Source organism: Bolinopsis microptera, chromosome 1 (genome assembly GCF_026151205.1).
Source record: "Bolinopsis microptera isolate Bmic1 chromosome 1, MBARI_Bmic_1.0, whole genome shotgun sequence".
Lineage (NCBI taxonomy): Eukaryota > Metazoa > Ctenophora > Tentaculata > Lobata > Bolinopsidae > Bolinopsis > Bolinopsis microptera.
This window is the reverse complement of record NC_087072.1, coordinates 12,317,448-12,338,054: the sequence shown is the minus strand read 5'-3', so window position 1 is coordinate 12,338,054 and position 20,607 is coordinate 12,317,448. Positions and strand designations below refer to the sequence as shown.

The following is a 20,607-nucleotide window of genomic DNA, read 5'->3' as shown; positions in this document are numbered from 1 at the left end:
CAACTTCATTCCTTGAATAAAATACAACGAGACAACCTGCCAAACACCACAGATTCTATTTAATAAAGGTGAATCAGGGGTAAGGAATTACACAAGTTGTTAGGTAATACAAAGGTAGAATAGATCGAAGTACTTAGGCACATGGCTATAAAACATCCGAAAGTATAGCATAAGCCTGAGATACAAAAGTATTAATGAAACATTCCCTATGCAAACATTGGGGACGCAATACAATTGAAATAGGAAAAGGTGATAGTATCAATGATTCAGAAATATGAAGTTCACAAAATTTACATGAACAGCTTTAAGATCTATATAGAGTAATCTTATTCAAATTAAATGACAGTGGTGCCAATACTAAGTAAAGGGTTCCCCCTTGGACTTCTTCTCAAAGTTAGAGCATGATGATGATGATGATGATGATGATGGAAGTCTAATTATCATAGGCTACAATGGGCATTTAAATAACAAATACTATGATAGATCTTAAAATAGAAGATAAAATTCCTAAAAATTTAAGCTATAATTATAATTTTTTTGCTACTGGCTTCCAGTCTGTCATAACCTTAACTTGTCCAGGTAATGATTATGGTTCATGGTGATTTGTATTAACAACAAAAAAGGAGTAACATTAGACATGACATTTAAGTATTGTACTTAGAAAAGTTCACAATAATATGCATGAACTAAACGAAGTTGAGAAAAAATAATGTTTTTTAAAGAAAAGACAATTTAAATATTTATCATCAATTTATTAAGCAATCAATCAATAAATCCGAGTAAACAATATCCAATTTAAATTTCGAGTAGCATGCTATTCTAAATTGACCTTAGATCAGAGGAAGAAATGCGTATGCTAGCAGCTGGCTGGTACATAAGTAGCGTGACCACACCGTCACTCTCATTAGCACAGTTAGTAAAAGGACCCAGGCGCCGTGAATGGTGAAAGCTTTTTTGAGCTCTGGTTGACTGCTTGGGGTGACAACTGGTAAGGCTTGTAGTATATTCAAAAATATTATTTGTACTAAAACGATATGCCAGTTATATTTGATTTTTCTGTTATATTGTCTTTATATTAAGTTTCAGCTGCTAGCAATGCACTATGCAAATATTAATTATGCTCGCTGTACATTTTTCATATATGCTCGTATTACCAGATATATAAGACACTATATTACCAAATATACCCTTTTACTCTATTACTTATCACTTATGATCAAATTAGAAGGATTTAAGAAATATATGATTTCTAAAAATATTACAAATGATTGCTTTTTTTTAATGTTTCTAATGAAGTTTTAGTAAGTATTGAGGGAGCCAGTTACTTGTCAGTAATTAAGAGAAACATAACGATTATCTTAAGTTTCATTCTTATGCGGCAAAGAAGCGATTTATAAAGTTTGATTAGGTTTTTAAAATAGGATAATGTTTTGATACATTTTTTTTCAATATTGTATTTGATAAATAATTAATGTTGGTGGCGAAATATTTACTAAATTTTTTTACATAGTGCCATGATATTTTGTAGATATGTGTTATAATGATGTGATGTAATAAATTTTACTTTATTTTACTTTTATACTTTACTTTACTTATATAGTACTAGCTTATAAAAGAAAATAAAAAGAAATATATAAATAAAAAGGCAATAGGACAAAAAACCAAACAAGTTAACAAACCGAAATAAAACCAATGGAATGTCATAAAAAGCTGTAAACTCATTATTACTAGGCGGCGCTAACAATCTGTCCACTGCCATTCCGCCGAATCTTTGTTCGGTGGATTTTTATTTTTATGAACATTATTGATTATAGCCTGTGGTCCCCAATTAAGCCTATTATCATGCAATTAATTCAATTTAACCCGTTGCTATCACCTTTAGGCGGCATGTGGATGGATAAAGTGAAAAGCGGTGATATATACATGATACAAGGTGTTGACAAAATGACAGGTTGTGCCCTTAGCATAAATAAACCGATCCATTATATAGCTTGTTTATATATTATAAGTTTTCAGTGTTGCAGAAGTGAGATGCAGATACAAGCACGCAGTTGTGTCGAACTGAGAAACAACAATTATTTAATTACCTGGCACGCCAATTCCAATTAAATATGTAACGTTTAGCGTTTCTACAATACAGTGGGAGCCGTGCACTCGTGCGGGTCCTAGGCAATGGAATCCCGGCAGTATTTTGCATTTAACAAATTATACCAGCACACTATTTGTTTTAACGGGTGATACTTGTAAAATATTTGTTCCAATTATTATCGACGAGTCCGACTCGGCGCGCGTCTTGGTAGGTTATAAACCTACAATATTTGTTTGAAATCGAAGCTACTCGTTGCGCATTGCTCTATCCAGAGCCCTTGCGCTTGCATCAGCACGTGCCCGCCTAACGGCGGTAAAACTTGACTTGTGAAACAAGCGTGCCCGCAGCGGCTTACTGGGCCGCGCTCAGCCTGTCATTCCGCCAAATCTTTATTTGTAATAACATATATATATATATGTTAATGAACATAATAGCCTGGGGTCCTCAGGTAAGCAGCGGCGTGAAAGCACATGGTTAGGTGAGCGTTGCGCGCCTTAGTGGGCTATTTAATTGACGATGTCACTTCATCGCAGCTCGGCGAGGCCCAGTAGCGCATTTCGCTACAATGGGCTGTAAACCTATTTTACCGAAATATGGGCCTTCGTCGAGCGGGCGCGAGGGCTCTGGTTAGAGCAATAATTTATTACTAATTATATAATAATAAAAACAATTATGTAATAAGTAAAACAAAATTTTTTTAATAAAACAAAATTTTTATTTACCACAAAACAATCAATATCTTATATTTGATCCTTCGAACAGCTGTTGAGCAATGAAACGCAAACATAATCTTAGCAAAATGAATATATTTCTTTTATCTTCAGCATTTAATCAGTCACATAATCTGAGAATATCAATGGTTAGTTTGAAAATGTCAAAATTTCTCATCAAAAATGTAGTAAAGTCTCAAAAAATTAATTTAGCATCTCGTAAAAATGGAATAGTTTAAAATCGGAACAAAATTAATCGCATATACTATAATAATGTGGAGTCTGCAGTAGTTCATTAAATCAAAAAGACGCAATTCAAAAATTGATAGACTGCATATATAAACAAAAAATGGACGATTTAAAAATAAAATTCGGGACACCATGAAAAATTAGCTTCCAGAAACGGAATTCACATTGTTCAGGCCAAACGGATAAAGTGTCTTCAATTTGTTAATATAAAACTGTTCTGACTTTCTAATATTATCTGGGGATGTAGAACACAAAATATCAAAATGGAAACTTTCATTGAAAACAGATCTCTCCCTCAAATTATGAACTGAAAAAAGATGTGCCCCTAAAACATTCTCGTCATCAAAAACTCTATGGCTCTCAACATTCCCCTTACTACTCGCCTCTAAAATCTCATAATATTTACTGCGATGACCATTCACACGTTGGCTGAGGCTGGTGACTGTTTTTCCCACGTATACGTTATTAACAGTACAAAGTTTGCATGTCGCGCCGTACACAATGTTGCGTGTCTTACAGTTACCACCTTGAGTTCTGACTGAGTGTCCATTATTGGAGACCATGGAATTGCCACTGACAAGGTGACAAGTTTGGCAGGGTCTGCCTTTCTTCTTCTCGCCAGGTTTGGTGCATGGGTCAGTTGTTCTTGACTCTGACCCAATGACTTGCCTGATTGTATTAATGGTATATCAAAACTGTTTGCAGATGATCTTAAAGTTATTATGGATGCCAATGGCACTGAAAGCACTTTCAATATGTTAGAAAGCTTGCAAAACTGGCAAAATGTGTGGCTGTTAAAGTTTAATCCTAGCAAATGCAAAATAATGCATGTTCCATTTAATGAAAATCCCCTTCAAGAATATGTATTTAGTGGTGTTACACTTGAATGTATTGAAGCAGAGAAAGATCTTGGAGTTTTAACTTCTTCAGATTTGAAATGGTCGAAACATATTAAAAGTTGTATTAGTAAAGCAAACAGTATGATTGCATGGGTTACAAGGAATCTCATTATAAGAGAAATTAATGTTATGAGAAATGTTTATAAAACTATAATAAGACCCCACTTGGAGTATTGTGCTCAGTTGTGGTCTCCACCTGCCTGCCATGGGAATTGGGCTACTATCATTGAACTGGAAAATGTCCAGAGAAGGTTCACACGCCTTATTGATGATATTGGAACACTTCCTTACAGTGAAAGGTTGGATGCCTTACAGATTACAACACTCGCAGAGAGACGGGTTAGAGGAGATTTGATTGAAGCCTACAAAATTGTAAATGGATTGGTTGAGTATGGAAAAGATATTTTCAATTTAAGTAGATCGGGAGATAAAATTGTTAGCACTAAATCTAACAATATTGATAGAAATATTAAAACCTTGTCTAATAATTTTTTATCAGAGCGTGTTATCAGCTTTTGGAATAAATTGCCATCTTTTGTTAGAAATTCAGTGTCTGTTATTGATTTTAAAATTAATCTAGAAGAATTTAAAAAGACTAATAATTTAGTAGACACAGGCAACTTTTGGGAAGTGTCAAATATAGTTTTAGCAAAAATAGAGGGTGTAAATTATATCGAAAAGAAGAAGCAACAAGTCCAATATTTATATAAAAATCCGTGTGTTGCCAAGAGAAAGGGAATAAATATCTCATGAATTTGTTTTTATTTATTTATTTTTTAAATTAACGGTTTTTAACTTTTTAAACTTTTTTATATGTAAATAAATTATGACAATTATGTTAGTTATAGAATTTGTTTGTTTTTTAATGACGAAGGCTGTGAAATGTTCACAGTTCTGATAATGAGGAAATCAGAAAGAATGTTTAAAACTAGTGATGATGTTTATGTCATTATTCTTAATCTAATCTAATCTAATCTAATCTGAACCTAAGGCAAGCTTCTTTCTCTTGAATAAAGTGTCCTTTAAGTTAGGGGCTCGCCTGGTCACCACTTGGAGTTTAGGGATCCTCTCAGGGTTCTCACTGCTCCATGTACGGCTATTTGAGATGATGTTACTGGCCTCTTTAGCCTTTTCCTTGGTTTCCTCATAGCCCGCACCGAATGTAACAATCCATGGTGTGAAAGAAGGGGGACCCCAATCAATACATATTTAATATTATTATACATTTACAAATAAATCTAAATTTAAATTCAGCTACAGACACAATACACAGCCCGCTGCGCAGACAGCCACACATTGCTGAGAGATTCTCAGGTGCAGATGTAAGCGCCGCGCGCGCGAGGTTTGTTCTCTTACAATTACATGTCACGATATATTATTAATTATCAGAGAATTTTAGAAGCAAAATAATAATAGCATATTGGGAAAATTTCGGTCGTTAACGCAGTATAGGGCGTGGACACTGCAATGCTAATAACGGGAAATTTTGAGGCACGAGTTTCATTCAGCTACCCAATTTATATGTGACATGTACTTGTATTAAATTCAGATAAATGTTGGTAACAATCGACGCCAACATTGTGCAACTGTAAACTGCAAAATGCTAACGTCGATTATCACCAAATCACATCTCGCAAGTTACTAATTCTTTGCACTATATATGTTACGTCACTATAGCATATGTCATTCATATTGTACGTTATTGGTTATATAAGATAAAAATAAACATTTTATAATTGTTTCAATGTTCAACACTGCTAAAAAACAAATACCTACTTGCCCATCGATTAAGCAGTCGCCAAAACAAGGCTCAAAGTTAATTTACCTTCACACCTCGTTTTGGAGACTGAAGGATGTCAATAAATAAATAATGGATAACATTAATACTGAATATGATGGATAATCAGTAATATCAATAAAATCCACAATCACTAATCATGTTTTCGATGGGCAAGCACTCGCAACTGGATGCTGAAACAAACGGCGCAAGTCTTGCACCGTTCATGCGGCAAACGTCGCGAGATATCATGAGCTCCGCTAACTCTGCGATTCTAACGGATGAATTAGGCTACCCCGACAGAAACACAGATAACAGGGGGTTGTGGAAGGACACGAACACTGTTCGTTAACTCGTACCCCGGGTACCCCCTATATAGATCTATGTCCCGCCGGAGACAGCCCACCACCAGTCATATCGAAAGCAGCTTTTAATTCTGCATTATAAATATCGCGTCGTCATAATAAATAATATACATTACCACTACACACTTGTCACTACACACTTTTATGCACAGTACAACTAAAATATTAACAAGAGACAGAAGATTTTTACATCGGCTCAGCACCGCAAGGACGTTGGCTATACACGTGGTTCATAAATTAGTTTGATTTGGGTACGGTTCGACCGGGAAAGTGGTCGGGGTTAGTTCTCATAATGAGTAATCACTGTCGTCAGATATATTAGAGCGGGAACTCCCCCAGGTTCCGGACGAAACGCGCACAGTATTTAGAGTATCAGCGCGCAATGCTGTGCGCGCTCCCATATTGTTTTATCATTCGGCGATCGCGTTCAACGTGACTGGTTAGGAAGTGCTATGTTGTTTACCTAATTTCAAGCATGGTATCCATAGATAAGATTATCAGTCAGTAAGTGGGAATAACAGGCAAGTATCACTTCTCACTCAGAATTCAGTGAAATTTTTGTCACACCAATCAGTTCCATACCTGTTTTGAGCTCTTAGAAGTGACTGTTTAAGCAAATTCTAAGGGGTGCACAATAAAAATAAACTTGCTCGGATTTTCAAAATTTGTGTACCATTGTTTTCTAAAGACTGTGAGAATCTTCACAGTACCAAATTTGTCATACCTTTTTTAGACTGATCAGTGAGTTTCGCCTAGGTGCCATATTTGATGGTGCGAGGCTTTTGGAGCAAAAGTAGGTGTAAAAGTAGCGTAATTTGACAAAATTCGTTGATTTTTTGTTGTATATATATTCTGTCATATCTTCGGTTCCTTTAATGAGATCATTCTGTAAATTTGTGAAGACCTTCCAACAGCTGGCTTTCACAACTGTCCGAAAAATTTGGTGCATATCGGAGTTGATATAGTAATGAAAATGGGGCAAAATAGGGCAAAATACGCTGCTTTTATCTGTAACATAATGTTTGATGGTTGGATATGCTTCAAATTTTTCAGACACTTTTCTTGTAAGTCTATGAGTAAGCTAACCAATTTTTGTTAAAATTGGATCATGGGAAGGTTACTCAATACGCATTTGTTTCAAGAATTTTGTGCTAGCCGAAATTAGCGCTAAAAAGCCATCCTACAGTCGGCATGCGCGGCTCACTGTCGATTGCGCACCATCTACTAATTATTATTACACATTATATAATTTCCAATCTAGCTCCGACTTGTTGTTTGTAAAAGTGTGCATTTTTAATATGATGATGTGATCAAAGTTTTGAGTATTCACTACATTTTCAATCAATAAAGGATAATTATATTTATTACAATTATTTTGTTTAGCATTTTAGTTTGATTTTTAACTTTGTTGCTCATTTATTTGCTATATTGTAAATGAAAATAGCCAATTTTGAATTACGCTATTTTATTAATTTTCTGTCTGTCCGCCAAAATGACCACGCTAATTGCTCGTTATCACCATTTTGATTTGATCAACTCAATCTCTAGATATAGATGTATTTAATTATAGTTGTGATAATGCTATCTTAATAATGTCAGTTTGCTGTTACCTAGCTAAATCTTTTTTGTTGTCGCCCACAAGGAATTTGACCGGAAATGCAATTAATTGTAAACCTCAACTTTTTTCAAGATCGACGTTATTTTTACAACCCAGGCCAGTGCATTTATATTGTATCATGTTTGGACACTGATGTCTGGCTTTTGTCGACTGTGTAGTAAGGCCTCCACAACTTTTTAGAATGCCCCTTAAATTTTTGAGAGTTAGTGCTAATGCTGGTTTCATCTCATTACACTCAGGCAGACATAATGAGCTACAAAAATAAGATCTGGATTGACAGCATCGAAACAAATCTGCAATGCAGAACTGTCAGTAACAACAAGGAGACCAAGATACTTGGTGTGATCACAAAGATCAAAAACAGTGGGCTGCTCCTAGACAAAAACAACTTCTTATTCGGGCACAACACGAGTAAAAATCTGGACAGCCGAATAATGGACTACATTCACGGCAGCTCACCACTCTTTGCGAATATCCAAAAGATCATGGGTGGTGACAGTGGTGAGGCCTGTCGTTTCTGCAACAGCTTCGATGATTCTCCTGTACACCAGCTCCTATTGTGTCTGGAGGTGCAAGACACCAGTTACCTGCAGCTAAAAGAAGAGCTGGGTGGGGCTGACTCACATTCCTATCTAGATGAAGTGTTAACAAAAAGCAGCACACAAAAAGCATTCATTAGAAGAGTCGAATTTCTTTGGGGTCAAAATGATGCTCTCCAGGATTTATCCAACTAAACTAGAAAGATCATAAAATAAAGACTCTGCAAACATCTCAGAGAAATAACACCACCGTAAAGATTAAAGAGGGAGGATCCTGGACCCCGAAATCCACCACTTTTCTGTACTTTCAGAGGTACCAATGTGGCAGGAAACCAGGGCTCATGCTGCCGCTGAGCTAAAGCAGTAGAGGGGATGGCGGCTTCTCTAGGATCTAACACGTCCTGAAGCAGACCAACACTATGTCCCAACGCACTGGTGTTGGGATGTCTGCCCCCGGTGCCTGTCCGGGTCAATAAAGCAGTCAAGCATCATGTATGTTATGTTGAGCATTCTCAACCAACAAATGTGGGAACTCCCACAAAACACCAAAACAGATCTAAAGAGACACTTAACAACATTGGAAAAATAGACTGCAATTTGTTTATATAATTTATAAAGCGTATATTATTGCCCACGTTAAGGGGCCTGTTAATAATTTATTAAATTATTAGCTATTTTAGATTTAATAATAATCATCTCAAAATGTCAATCGCTGTGTAAATGATATTTGAGTTTCGAAATCCTTAGAACAACAGTGATTCCTCTCCGGGGAGACAGAGGAGCAAGAAAGAAATTTGTTGATATAGAGAGTCTAGATTTGAACTTGGAGCTACAAGGCAGGGTTATTTTCGAATGTTCTGCCAATATTTTAGATGGGGAATATATTGAGTTTTTGAAGGTTTAATTTGATACAGGGTCATTGTGATATTGTGTGTACATTTTTTGTTTAGTTTTTATTTAGCTCTTAATTTCATTGATTCTAATTCGTGGTTTACACAAGTGTGAGATTTACTCTTTCTTTATTCATTGTTTGCTTGCTAAATTATGATACCTTGGTTACTATAAAAAGATGTGTATTGTCTGATTCGAGTCACTGTCAGCAAACTCTGGCACTGCAACTCTAACGTTCAAGCCATTATATATAATAACAAACTGTATCGAAACACCCACTCTAAGGCTTTACCTTACCATCAACTGAATACATTTGATCATTTTATCTGTAGGTTAAAACAATGACAACAAATTTTTTCGTTGGCCGTTTTTCAAACAATATACACATAATATAGCATTGAACCTATATAAAAATTCAATGTGAAATTCAATAAAAAATCTTAGTAAATTTTATAAAAACCCTTTAAGTAGTAGAAGTAGCCAGTTCAATTTTTTGGCTCTAAATTTATATCTAGTACTGATATTTTAACAGCGCTACCACTTTTTATCCCTCTTTCTCCTCTAAGGTTAAAACATGGTCCAATGATAACTTAACTCCGGAACCTCTTGACATGTTGTTACGGAGATGTATTTCAACAACTGGGGTGCTTCACAAAATGCCTGCACCCAAGAAAAGAAAGGATGGTCCTAAACAAAAGAAAGCTCCTCCAAAAGCACCAAAGTTGACTATGTTAGAAATCAGAAATAGGTACATGGAAGAAACACCACCTTTACCTTACTTTGCCTACCCAGATGAACGATGCTTCTTAGAACAGTATAAAAGGCCCTTAGCATATGTTTCAAACACTGAAATGGAAGAGAGAATAGAATTAGAAAAAGAGTATACAAGGTTTATGAATCAGTACTGGCGTGATGTGAAGAAAAATCATCAAAAGCAAGTTCAATTAAGACAGCATGCCCTCAAGCATTTGCAGGAAGTTGATACTGGTCTTTACAGCGCAGGTATTGCATTTAACTTTGATGTGTTTCCGGGAACCACTGATGGACTTAGAGAGACAATTCCTAACCCTCAACACACTGCACCTTTAAAAGTATCTGAAAAACCCTTGGAAAACGAGGAAGCTGTAGGCACTAATGCCTGGTTATCTGAATCTAAAGAGCAAAAAAATAATGCTTTCAAACGTTTAAAGAAAAAGAAATCTGATATAAGTTCAGACGATATTGGTCAATCTGTAAGGTTGTGAGACAACTTTTATGTTTTACAATTCACTATGTTGAGTTAGTTTGCAGTTTCCAATTCATTTCAACGACTATGCAATGTTGCTAAAGAATTATTGCAAGATTTAGACTTCTTATCTGAATGTTATGATAAAGTTAAAATGCTGTCTGAATTTCATTAACAGCTGTAAATTGTCACATTTGTCATCATCAGACTGCAACTTTTTATAGTTATTTTCCAATTTGGAGTGATTGATCTTTGTGTGTATAAGATTCTATTGAATAGATTACAAATTACTGTCAAACCCTGATTCACACAAGTATTTAAAAACCTGTATATCATCATCATTGCATTCCTTTTCATTCTCTTCATCCCATAAATAAATTGACTCTATTTCATGGTAGGCAAGTCCCAAGAACAAACGATACCATCATGTTTGCTGCTAGACTGTGTACCCGTGTGTCTGTTGCTCGCCCTCTCATCCAGCCTCTAGCTTCTGTCCAACCGGTCTTTGCCGTCAGGACTTTCCAGACTACTCCCAAAGTTCTGGATGAGAGCTTTGAACAGGCTGCCAAATTCATCGGTGCAGGTTTGTGTTTTAGATTGTTCAAATCTTTGATATTCAATCAAGTTTTTTAAATGAATTTATTTTTTTTTCGACAGTGCTGTAATTATCATGTATGCTAAAGTTTTCATTTTAAAGTGCTTGAAAATTATGTTTGTTATTTCCCTCTTGCATTGAGTCAAGAAAACAAAGACTGGCACATTTAAAAACTCCTGCTTGCTCAACTCAGTAAATGATTATGAATAGCATATTATGATCTTTTGTACTAATTGCTTTTTCATCAAGGTTGTGCCACCGTCGGAGTAGCTGGATCTGGAGCTGGTATTGGAACAGTCTTTGGTTCTCTTGTTGAGGGATATGCTAGGAACCCCTCTCTCAAGACACAGCTCTTCTCCTACTGTGTTCTTGGGTTCGCTCTTTCTGAAGCCATGGGGCTCTTCTGTCTCATGATTGCTTTCATGATCCTTTTTGCTCTATAAACAGTCGTGAACATAATTTATTAACGGGTTTAATAACCTATTTTGTAACTGCAATCATAGGAATGATGATCGAATATTAGCTAATATTATATGTGTATAATTTATGATAGAGTAATCTTGCTTCATGCAAAGCCTAGCATTTTGAATTTGAGTTATTTTTTGTTTTATTGTTTTTGGTTTCGATATCAATACTAATTATGATCATTGATTATGAGTTTATTATCAAAAAAATATAAAAACAGTCGCCAGTCAATAAGATTATGTGAAACTAATATTATTATAAATTATTATAAATTCTAATCCTGGATGCTTCACAGGAATGGCCAAGAAGATAGATGTTCAGTTCAGAAAAGATCTGGAGGATCTGGGAGTTGACGCCGATATCATGGGTGATATTATGGACATACATAACACACATCCAAATCTTGTGCCCTATGAATGCAAAAGGCAGTATAACATCAAGAAAAATGAAGAGAAGCTACGATCTCTAAATCTTATGGATATTAAACCTGAAATGAGATCCAAAACCTCTCAATCACAGAAACGGAAGACTTGGACACCAAAGCCAAAATTCACAACTCCCCTGGAACCAGCCAGGAAATCTGCAAGAATTGCTGGAATAAAGCCAATTCACTATAATACCTCGGAGTACCTGGTTGAGGTACCTCTGCGGTCTCAAAGATCTGAAAGACCGAGGGCCCCATCTAGGCCTAAGCTTGCATTTAACGATATTGTTGACGTCAAATCAGACTCCGCTGGTCCGATCTTAGATGTGCTAAAGAAAACAGTAGACAAAAATCTCCTCGTAACCCCTCCAAAACTCAAATCTGAAGACTCCACTATTTTAGAAGACATCAGAAATCTACACCTCGACCAAAGTCATATCGCAAAATTGTGTAAAGTTCGGCTATCCTCGATGGCAATTCATCCTGGACATAAACTGATAGTGGCAGGTGGCAGTAAACAAGGTGAGGTAGGTTTGTTTATGCCTGGAGAAAAGAAGGTTACAATTCGACTAGAACCTCACACTGACTTAGTTGGAGGTTGCCAGTTTTCTTGGAACAAGTTATTTACATCCTCGTATGATTCTTCCATTCGGATGTTCGATTCTGAAACACTACAGTACGACCAGCTGTATTCAGACCCAGAGGTGTGGTTCAGGTCGTTAAATGTATATAACGAAAACGAGGTGTTGGTTGCTGGAACAAATGGACAGGTTTTAAAGGTGGATGTGAGAGAGAACAGTAAGGTTTGTGAGTATCCTGCTAAACCGGACTTCAGTAAATATGGGTCATTGTGGGCACTGGATCATAGCAAATACGACACAAACTACTTTTTATCTACCTCAAACAATGCAACAATTGCAGCCTGGGACCATAGAAATACCAAACATCCAGTAGATATGAACACAAGTCATTCTAAAACAGTGAGCAGTGCTATTTTCGATCCTATCAGGGGTAAAAGAATTGTGTCAGTTGGCTATGACGATAAAGTGTGCATACTAGACTTTAGCGATAAGGCTAAATTATCAGAAGTTAAGAAATTCTCTCATTGTAATAACACAGGTCGCTGGCTCACCAAGTTCCAAGCGAGATGGCATCCATCAAGTGATGAACTGTTTGTTATTGGCTCCATGGCTCAGCCGCGTCGTGTTGAAATCTATAATATGCAAGGGAAAATGGAGTGCACTCTCTCCAGTGAGAATATTGGCTCAATTCAGTCGCTTGTACAGTTTCATCATTCACAGAACGCTCTTGTTTGTGGTAATGGGAGCGGATATTGTTATATTTTTCATAACGATTGATATTCTCATTTTCTGGAGGGCATTTCCTAAAAGTCATTTGCTACGATTTTATAAGTCGCATTGACATTACAGAGCACACAAAATAAACCAGAGCTCGTGTTATAACTTATTATAACTTGATAACAAACTAATTAATTTCTTCGATTTTAACGGTTTTTGTTTGTTTTGTTCAATGACCCTGCTAATGTGAAGGTTTTTAACTCTCTTTTTAAACTTTAAATTCATCTTTTGATCAAATAAAAGATCGAATGTATTTTATTAACTTATAAATTTTTACCAGATTCTATCATGTTTTTCAATTCCTGACCCTTTAATGTAATATATTCTATCATATTCTGTAATCTGTATGTTAGTTAAATTAACTACATGACAAATTTGTAATTTATTTCAATTGTAACCTTTTCGATACTCAATGCCAGTTGCAGAGTTTTAATACAATTTTGATAATTGATTTTAGTAGCAGCAGGACTATTTATTCCCCTAACACCATGCCAAGAGGTCGTTCACATATTATCAGTGATCGACCGAGTCCTCGGCCTCGGTTTACCGAGGAATGACGATTTTTCCTCGGCCTCGATCAGAAGAATGATTCCTCGGTTTGCCTCGGCTTCGGTTAAATTACAATATGCCTTCCTCGGTCTCGGTCGCAAATCCTGCCCTCGGTCGATCTGCGATCACTGCATATTACGTTATCTGCCGAGAGGGGTTTTCTACAGTAGAGGTATTAACTTATTATCCCAACTATTGTATAGAACCGCAGGTTCATTTAAAATAAATAATGAGAGATATGACGATGAAGAGTTTTAAATAAGAGTGATATTGTAGAAATTCATAGAAAACAGCCACATTTGGTGCCCCTTCAGAGATTCTTCCTCTTGATGATTAGAAGCTTCCCAGGATTGGTATAGCCAAGAAGAGAATATCTGGAATCTGGGAGTTGATGCTGATATCATGGTTGATATTATGAAGATACATCACAAAAATTGAGATCTTATGCCCTATGCTATGAATGCAGAAAATATAATATCAAGGTAAGCCAAAGAGAAGCTATGATCTCTAAATCTTATGGACATTAGACCTGACATGAAATGACATCCAAAAACTCTCAATCGCAGAAATGGACTAAAAGGCTATAACATGCGAATCCTCTGGAATCAGCTAGGAAATCTGCAAGAATTGCTGGGATTAAGCCAATTTAGTGTTATCATTAATCAAAGACAGAGGCCATCTAGGGCTTTTGACGTTTAATCAGACTCTGCTGGTATAATTTGAGATCTCTTAAAGAAACTGTAGACAAATATCTACTTTATAGTTCCCAAAACTCAGTTCAAATTTGTGTTATCGATTTTGGTTGTTTTTTAAATTAACCTCGTGTTAATAAAATCATGAATAACTTCTTATTATATCGAAATTAGCAACATATTCTAGGTCAAATCTTGAAAACACAGGCATTCAAGTATTTGCACTAACTAACGCTTTGTTCTTTCGATATGTTTTATTTGATTTTGAGGATTTTATATATAATGTGACTGCTTATTTCCATTCAATTAATTGATTAATACAAAACGAACCAGGTAATGAGTTCCCCTAAGAAAAGAATAAAACCAGCTTCAGCAGTGGAGATTCTCCCTCCTAGGAAATCATCACGAATATCTGTAATGGAGCCGGTTCTTTACAAAGATGAAAAAGTTGATTTGTTGTTGTTTACAGAGCCCCAGAAAAGACTAACATTAAAAGAAAAGGAAGAGAATAAGTTCCGAGAGGAGTTGACCAGTCTGGGTGTAGAGGAGGATCTTCTCAAGGATGTTATGAAGATACACAGAAAAACACCTGATCTGGCGCCTTATGAATGCAAGAGACTCTTCAACATCAAGAGAAATGATGGGATACTAAAGAATCTTGACCTTAAAGCAATCAAATCAGAGATGAAGGAATCAAAGCCCAAACGCAAATATGCTAAAAAGGATAAAAGTATTCAGAAACCAGAAGAAACACTTCCTGCAAAGAAATCTTCACGTATTTCTAAACAGGAGCCCGTTAAGTATAACCCTGATTCAGGATCTGAGCCTGATGATGATGATGCAGATGATATGGTCCCTTATGTTAAACGTTGATCAGCAGAGTTCATCTTTATTTTAATCAAAGTTCAAAAAGAAGAAAACTGCTGACAGTGAATAGTGATCACCGTGTTACCAAGAAATCGCTCAGAGTTTATTTTGATCCTGGAATTTAGATGAGAACCAACTACTTTATTATTCATGCAGCAATTTAACCGACTTCCGTTTTTGCATAACTTTCTGAGATCTATATTTGTTTGTCGAGAAGTTGAACGTTTTAAGAATCTTTAAATTTCTGCTGAAATAAAGCCAAACTCTGTTAGAGAGATTGTAGTAATACGATCGTTAGTAGTTGCAGGTAACTGATAGTGATTGGTTATATATCACCTTGTTTGTTGTTAATTCTTGACTCTATTATCTATTGAATTTTATTTTGAAACATTTGCATACTGAATTAAGTTTGTTAATTGAATTGCTTATTAAATTTGTTAATTTGTTTGTCGACAGGATTTATTTCTATTAATAGAAGTTGTATTCGACAATATATAACAACTTTTACATATTAAATATGTGCTATTATTGTAGTTCGGAACCGTTATCAGTGATTTCCGGCAATTCATTTTAAATTTTATTGACTTCAAATATTTTCCAAATTAATATCACAATATTTGTAATAATTGAAATGTCATGTCTGACGTCTGTGTATCGTAGTTTGTACTCGTTAAATCTTTAAACCCACTAACATATTCCATGATCTGCATCATAAACAAGTAACAACATCGTGTCCATCTCAGAATGGTAAAACTGTACATAGGAAATGTGCCGTCTACCGCGCACGCCAACGACCTTCGCGGACTGTTCGAGAAGTACGGAATGGTGTCGGAATGTGACGTCATCAAGAATTACGCTTTCATTGTGAGTTCACACTTAACAGCTATGTCAGAGTAATTACTTACCCAACACTCGTGTTATTTAGATCCTAAAGACAGTTTCCTGTTTTTAATTATCTCTAATTATACAATTATATAATTATATGATTATGTAATTATCTCTAATCCATTACAGCACTACACGAATATGCACGACGCTAACGCAGCTATTGATGCACTAGACGACTGCATGTTCATGGGTAACAATATACACGTGGAGATGTCCAAGAACCAGAACCACAGACCTGGTCGAGACAGCGGCAGGAGTGAGAGCCGGAATGAAGGACAAGGGGGGCCCCCCAACATGCAGATGCCACCAGGCGGGTACAACATGCCGGGCATGCCGTACGGTCACCCTCCCCCGCACGGCATGCCAGGATACGGCATGCCGCCCCCAATACCTGGCCCTGAAGGTAGTGGTTTTAACGCTGCTGCTGCTGCTCCCTCTGCAGCATACCCTGGTTATCCTGCTCCTTATGGGATGCCTTATCCTCCTCCCCCAATGCCTATGTTCAACAGGTGCGTCATTCTCCTCACATAGAAGTTGCAATTCAATAATTTAGTTATTCACAACTAAATATTGATTAAAATCATTTTATACTTACTATATGCAGTTGACGATTCATTTACTGCCACTATCATATTTTCTAACTCATATTTTGCACTTCAGTGAGCAGTTCAAGGACTATTTCAAGAGGTATGGCTGCATGCCGCCACTTCCCCCGGGAATGTATGGAGGCAGCAGAGAGCGCAGCAGCAGGCGCAGGTCCCGCAGTCGTAGCGCCTCCCGCTCCCCGCGCCGCTCCTCCCGGCGCTCCCACAGCAGGTCTCCCCGACGCAGGACCCCTCCTCCACGGGAATACAGGGAATACGAACGTGCATATTCACCTAGGTTAGTGAGCTCGTTAGTTGCATGATATTCCAGACTAACCTACTTGACTTACAACGAACGTTTAGCTCTAGGTTATATAATATGTGGATACTGTGTGGGCTCGCTGACTGTTTCTTTTCCTACATTCCAATCTTGTTTGAAGCTTTTGTTTTTAAACAATCTAATTTTTATTTATGTTCAGGTGAAATCGAGTTTTGAATTTTCGATGCATAGCTGTGCTCGTTTTATTTTTCATGATCGTCAATTTTTAACTTTGTACGATTCTCGACCGTTTTCGACAATTATTCGACCTTTTTTGACAAACGTTTTGACATTTTAGACGATCGACCCGTTACTTGACTTCTTTTAACCCGATAGTAGTACATTCGTTTATCGTAAGTTTAGCCACCGTAACACCGATTCGATTAATAACGAAATCAAATCGTAATTTAAATCGACGGATTTCGCAAGTATTTTATATTTTTTGTATCGTGATCGTATCTTGGTCTTTGGAATCCCGAATTAAGGTAGGCAGTGAATGTAATGAATACTACGGTGTGAATTTATATTGTAGAATTACAGTAATAATTCCTTGAATATTAAATATTAGGGCATAATCAATGTTATATTAAAATACACATGTACTATGTATATACTATATATATATATATACATGTACTATGTACTGTATATACTAGGCATCTCTGGAACAAACACTTCCGTCTTTGCAAATTCGCTTCAAAATTAATGTATGGGGGTGTCATGGCATTCCCCATTAATTTCGAAATTTTAGGATTTTCGTCAATATTGAGGTCAACCTCATTATTGCCACTGAACAATTCGTCATATAATAAAATTGCGAAAGTCGATGGTAAAAAAATGACACCCCCATTTTCATTATTCGTAAAATTGAAATTGATCGAACTTGTTAACACTGGTTTTACTTCAGAAGGGAACGACGTTACTCAAGATCGCCACGGAGATAAAGTGCGGCTAAATCATATTCTCATCTCACGAGTTCCACTGAACTGTTATCTGTATTAAGTTTACTCCATATTATTTGTGTTTAAACATCTGCTGATCATTTTATCATGGATCATAATCCTAGACTTTTCATATTGTGAGCATTCTATCATTCGGGTTCACCTAATGATTACTCCACGCCGCATTATATGTATCACTTTATTTTGTTAACCCATTATTATACATATTATGTATATTTTTCATTTCATGCAGCTTTATTCAGCCAAGTGATTTCAGTTGACTCCATCCATCAAATTGTCTGATCCGATCGGACTTTACCTCAATCGGACTGGCACGCGCGCGCGCGTCTGTGCGCGGTCAAATGATGACAATTTTGTGATTTTAGATTCCTGAAGAAACCCAAACGATGCAACATTTGTTGCACGAACAATAGAATTGAATCTTGACTAACGTCGATATTTTGATATTGTTTTTTAATACTTCAACAGAAATTATACTCTTTTTAGTGAACGTGATCATTCTTGGTATTACGATTTTACTTAACTTTAATATCATCGTTTGCTCAATTGCTGCGATTGATGGATTTGTCCTGAAAATATCTTTCAACTGAACCTCCCGTAGGATGTCATGGAATCGCAGCCTACCGTTCTGCCTCAGATTTCAGCTTCATGTGAGCTAATATGGGGCTCTGGTTTCTCTACGGATACCGAAATAGGCAACATCTTTGAACAATGGTCCCAGGGATTTACTTTCTCTGATGACTGCAAGAGTGCCCTGGTTCAGGGAAAGGGAGGACCTTGTGCGGTAATAGTGCCCGCCCAGGCTTACATCATCAAACATCTCATATTTGATAGGTTTGTTTTCCTCTCATGCTTGTTGCTCATTTTCTTTTGCTACTTTTATGAAATTAGATAAGTTGGCAATATTTTGCTCAAGTTAGGTACAGTGAACAGTGAACACTTATAGCCGTTATGAATATGAGCCGAAAAGCCGTAAGCATATTTTTGTAAAACATCCTTAAACATTATTTCTGTAACTAACTACCATTAATTTCAGTGAAATTCAGTTGGCCGACGTGACCGAGGAACAAGCCCAGAAAGCTCTAGAGCAATCCCTTCAATATATCTTCCTGAACGTTGCCTCGGATACAATACACATAGCCAAACTTTCTCAACAATTAGACGCTGTGTCCTCTGTCGAGTTCCACAAACATTTGACCCTGCAGAGTTTCAGCACGTCAGAAATAGGGAATCACATACAGGGTCTCACCGAGAGCTGGCGTGGAGATTTCGGAGTGATGTCATTCCTTTACTCAATAGTACTCACTCGAGGGATAGAAAATATAGTATCTGATATCGGGATTATGGGGGACCCTTCTCTAGTTGACAACACTTTCGGACACGGTAATCAGAGTTTGTTGAACTTAATCCTTACCGGAGCGGCAACTCCCAACGTTTTTGATTATACCAGAAGTATTGATGGCATGGACCTAGTTGGAGTCACGCAAAAGACTGATATCGGGTTTTTGACTCTGCTAGAAGCCTTGAGATACTGCAAAGTAGGGGATTTTCTGAAATGTCCAGAGTATCCAATATGGATCATAGGCTCAGAATCCCATCTTAGTTTATTATTTTCTGCAGAAAGTTCTCTATGTGTAAGTGAGAAGTCTCCCTTTAAGATAGCAAGGGCAGCTTTCGACACTTTTGACTGTGAAGGGAACGGCTTCATTCCAGTAACAGATCTGCCTAATGTTCTAGAAAAGTTAGACATGGTGAGTGAAGATGAGTATGTTGAGTTCATGAAGGATCGTCTAGATCCAGACTCCACTGGAATTATTCTATTCCCGCGTTTATCGAGGAATTCGTTCCCGGAGCCTGGGAGAAGCAGGATGAGGCGTTCCAAAACAAGCAGTTTGTAGTTCAGCATTACAACGGATTGCGACAATCTAACTCTGACAAGAAGGTTACGTACAGGTTAGGTGCCGCTGCTATCTATATGGAATATAATCAAGTAATGGAGGCCAGCACTGCCCCCACATCACTGCTCCGGGTACTGAGGACAAAGTGGCCGACTATAGAGATAGATTGGCAATCCCAACCAAGTATTAGTTAGCGACATCGCTTATCTTCTTTAATTATAAAGACCTTTGTGTACCGATTTAACGTGGCAGTAAGTTTACTGTTTTTCTAAGTGATGAGATCACGTGACATCATGAGATGGTTGTAATGAAGATTTTGAATTTAGGACTGAAAAATTCAGGTGGAGCGTATTAATAAGCACATTTATTATTATATAAACTTTTTGACAGTATGTCACGGAATGAATTATTCGCTGTTTTGACTTCTTGTGAGTCATGTCTTGACGGAAGTGTAAGAATGTATTAGAACTGGATTATTTGTATAAAAGTTATTTAATCTAAAGTTCGAGGATAATATCATTTTTATATTGTTTGATGTTAATCATTAATGGTCGTAATGTATAACTCCACCTTACTTCATTAACGTTGACTGTATGAAAGTTGAGATCAGAAACGTAAGTCCGTTCATTAATTAATGACTTTTT

General features: G+C 36.7%; 4 protein-coding genes across 5 annotated transcripts; all 4 read left to right on the top strand.

The window, feature by feature from the left end:
- Positions 1-10,758: 10,758 nt before the first annotated feature.
- Positions 10,759-11,555, top strand: LOC134813371 (uncharacterized). Its single transcript, XM_063821092.1, has 2 exons — positions 10,759-10,945; positions 11,207-11,555. The coding sequence occupies exons 1-2, from the start codon at positions 10,789-10,791 to the stop codon at positions 11,398-11,400; spliced, it is 351 nt and encodes a 116-aa protein (XP_063677162.1). The 5' UTR covers positions 10,759-10,788; the 3' UTR covers positions 11,401-11,555.
- Positions 11,556-11,719: 164 nt separating this feature from the next.
- LOC134813370 (WD repeat-containing protein 76-like) lies at positions 11,720-15,828 on the top strand. Its single transcript, XM_063821076.1, has one exon. The coding sequence runs from the start codon at positions 11,720-11,722 to the stop codon at positions 13,202-13,204; it is 1,485 nt and encodes a 494-aa protein (XP_063677146.1). The 3' UTR covers positions 13,205-15,828.
- Positions 15,829-16,054: 226 nt separating this feature from the next.
- LOC134816836 (RNA-binding protein 4.1-like) lies at positions 16,055-18,306 on the top strand. 2 transcript variants are annotated; one of them, XM_063825838.1, is made up of 5 exons: positions 16,055-16,176; positions 16,327-16,709; positions 16,861-17,082; positions 17,264-17,588; positions 18,011-18,306. In XM_063825838.1, exons 1-4 carry the CDS (start codon positions 16,057-16,059, stop codon positions 17,265-17,267), a joined length of 729 nt encoding a protein of 242 aa, XP_063681908.1. In that variant the 5' UTR covers positions 16,055-16,056; the 3' UTR covers positions 17,268-17,588; positions 18,011-18,306. The 2 variants fall into 2 exon arrangements, with proteins under 2 accessions (XP_063681908.1, XP_063681902.1); XM_063825832.1 differs by lacking the exon at positions 17,264-17,588.
- A 364-nt stretch (positions 18,307-18,670) lies between these two features.
- LOC134815628 (ubiquitin carboxyl-terminal hydrolase MINDY-3-like) lies at positions 18,671-20,255 on the top strand. Its single transcript, XM_063824180.1, is given in 3 exon segments — positions 18,671-18,899; positions 19,102-19,886; positions 19,889-20,255. Coding segments are annotated over 3 exon segments (1,281 nt in total). The 5' UTR covers positions 18,671-18,672; the 3' UTR covers positions 20,158-20,255.
- The last annotated feature ends 352 nt before the right edge of the window (positions 20,256-20,607 follow it).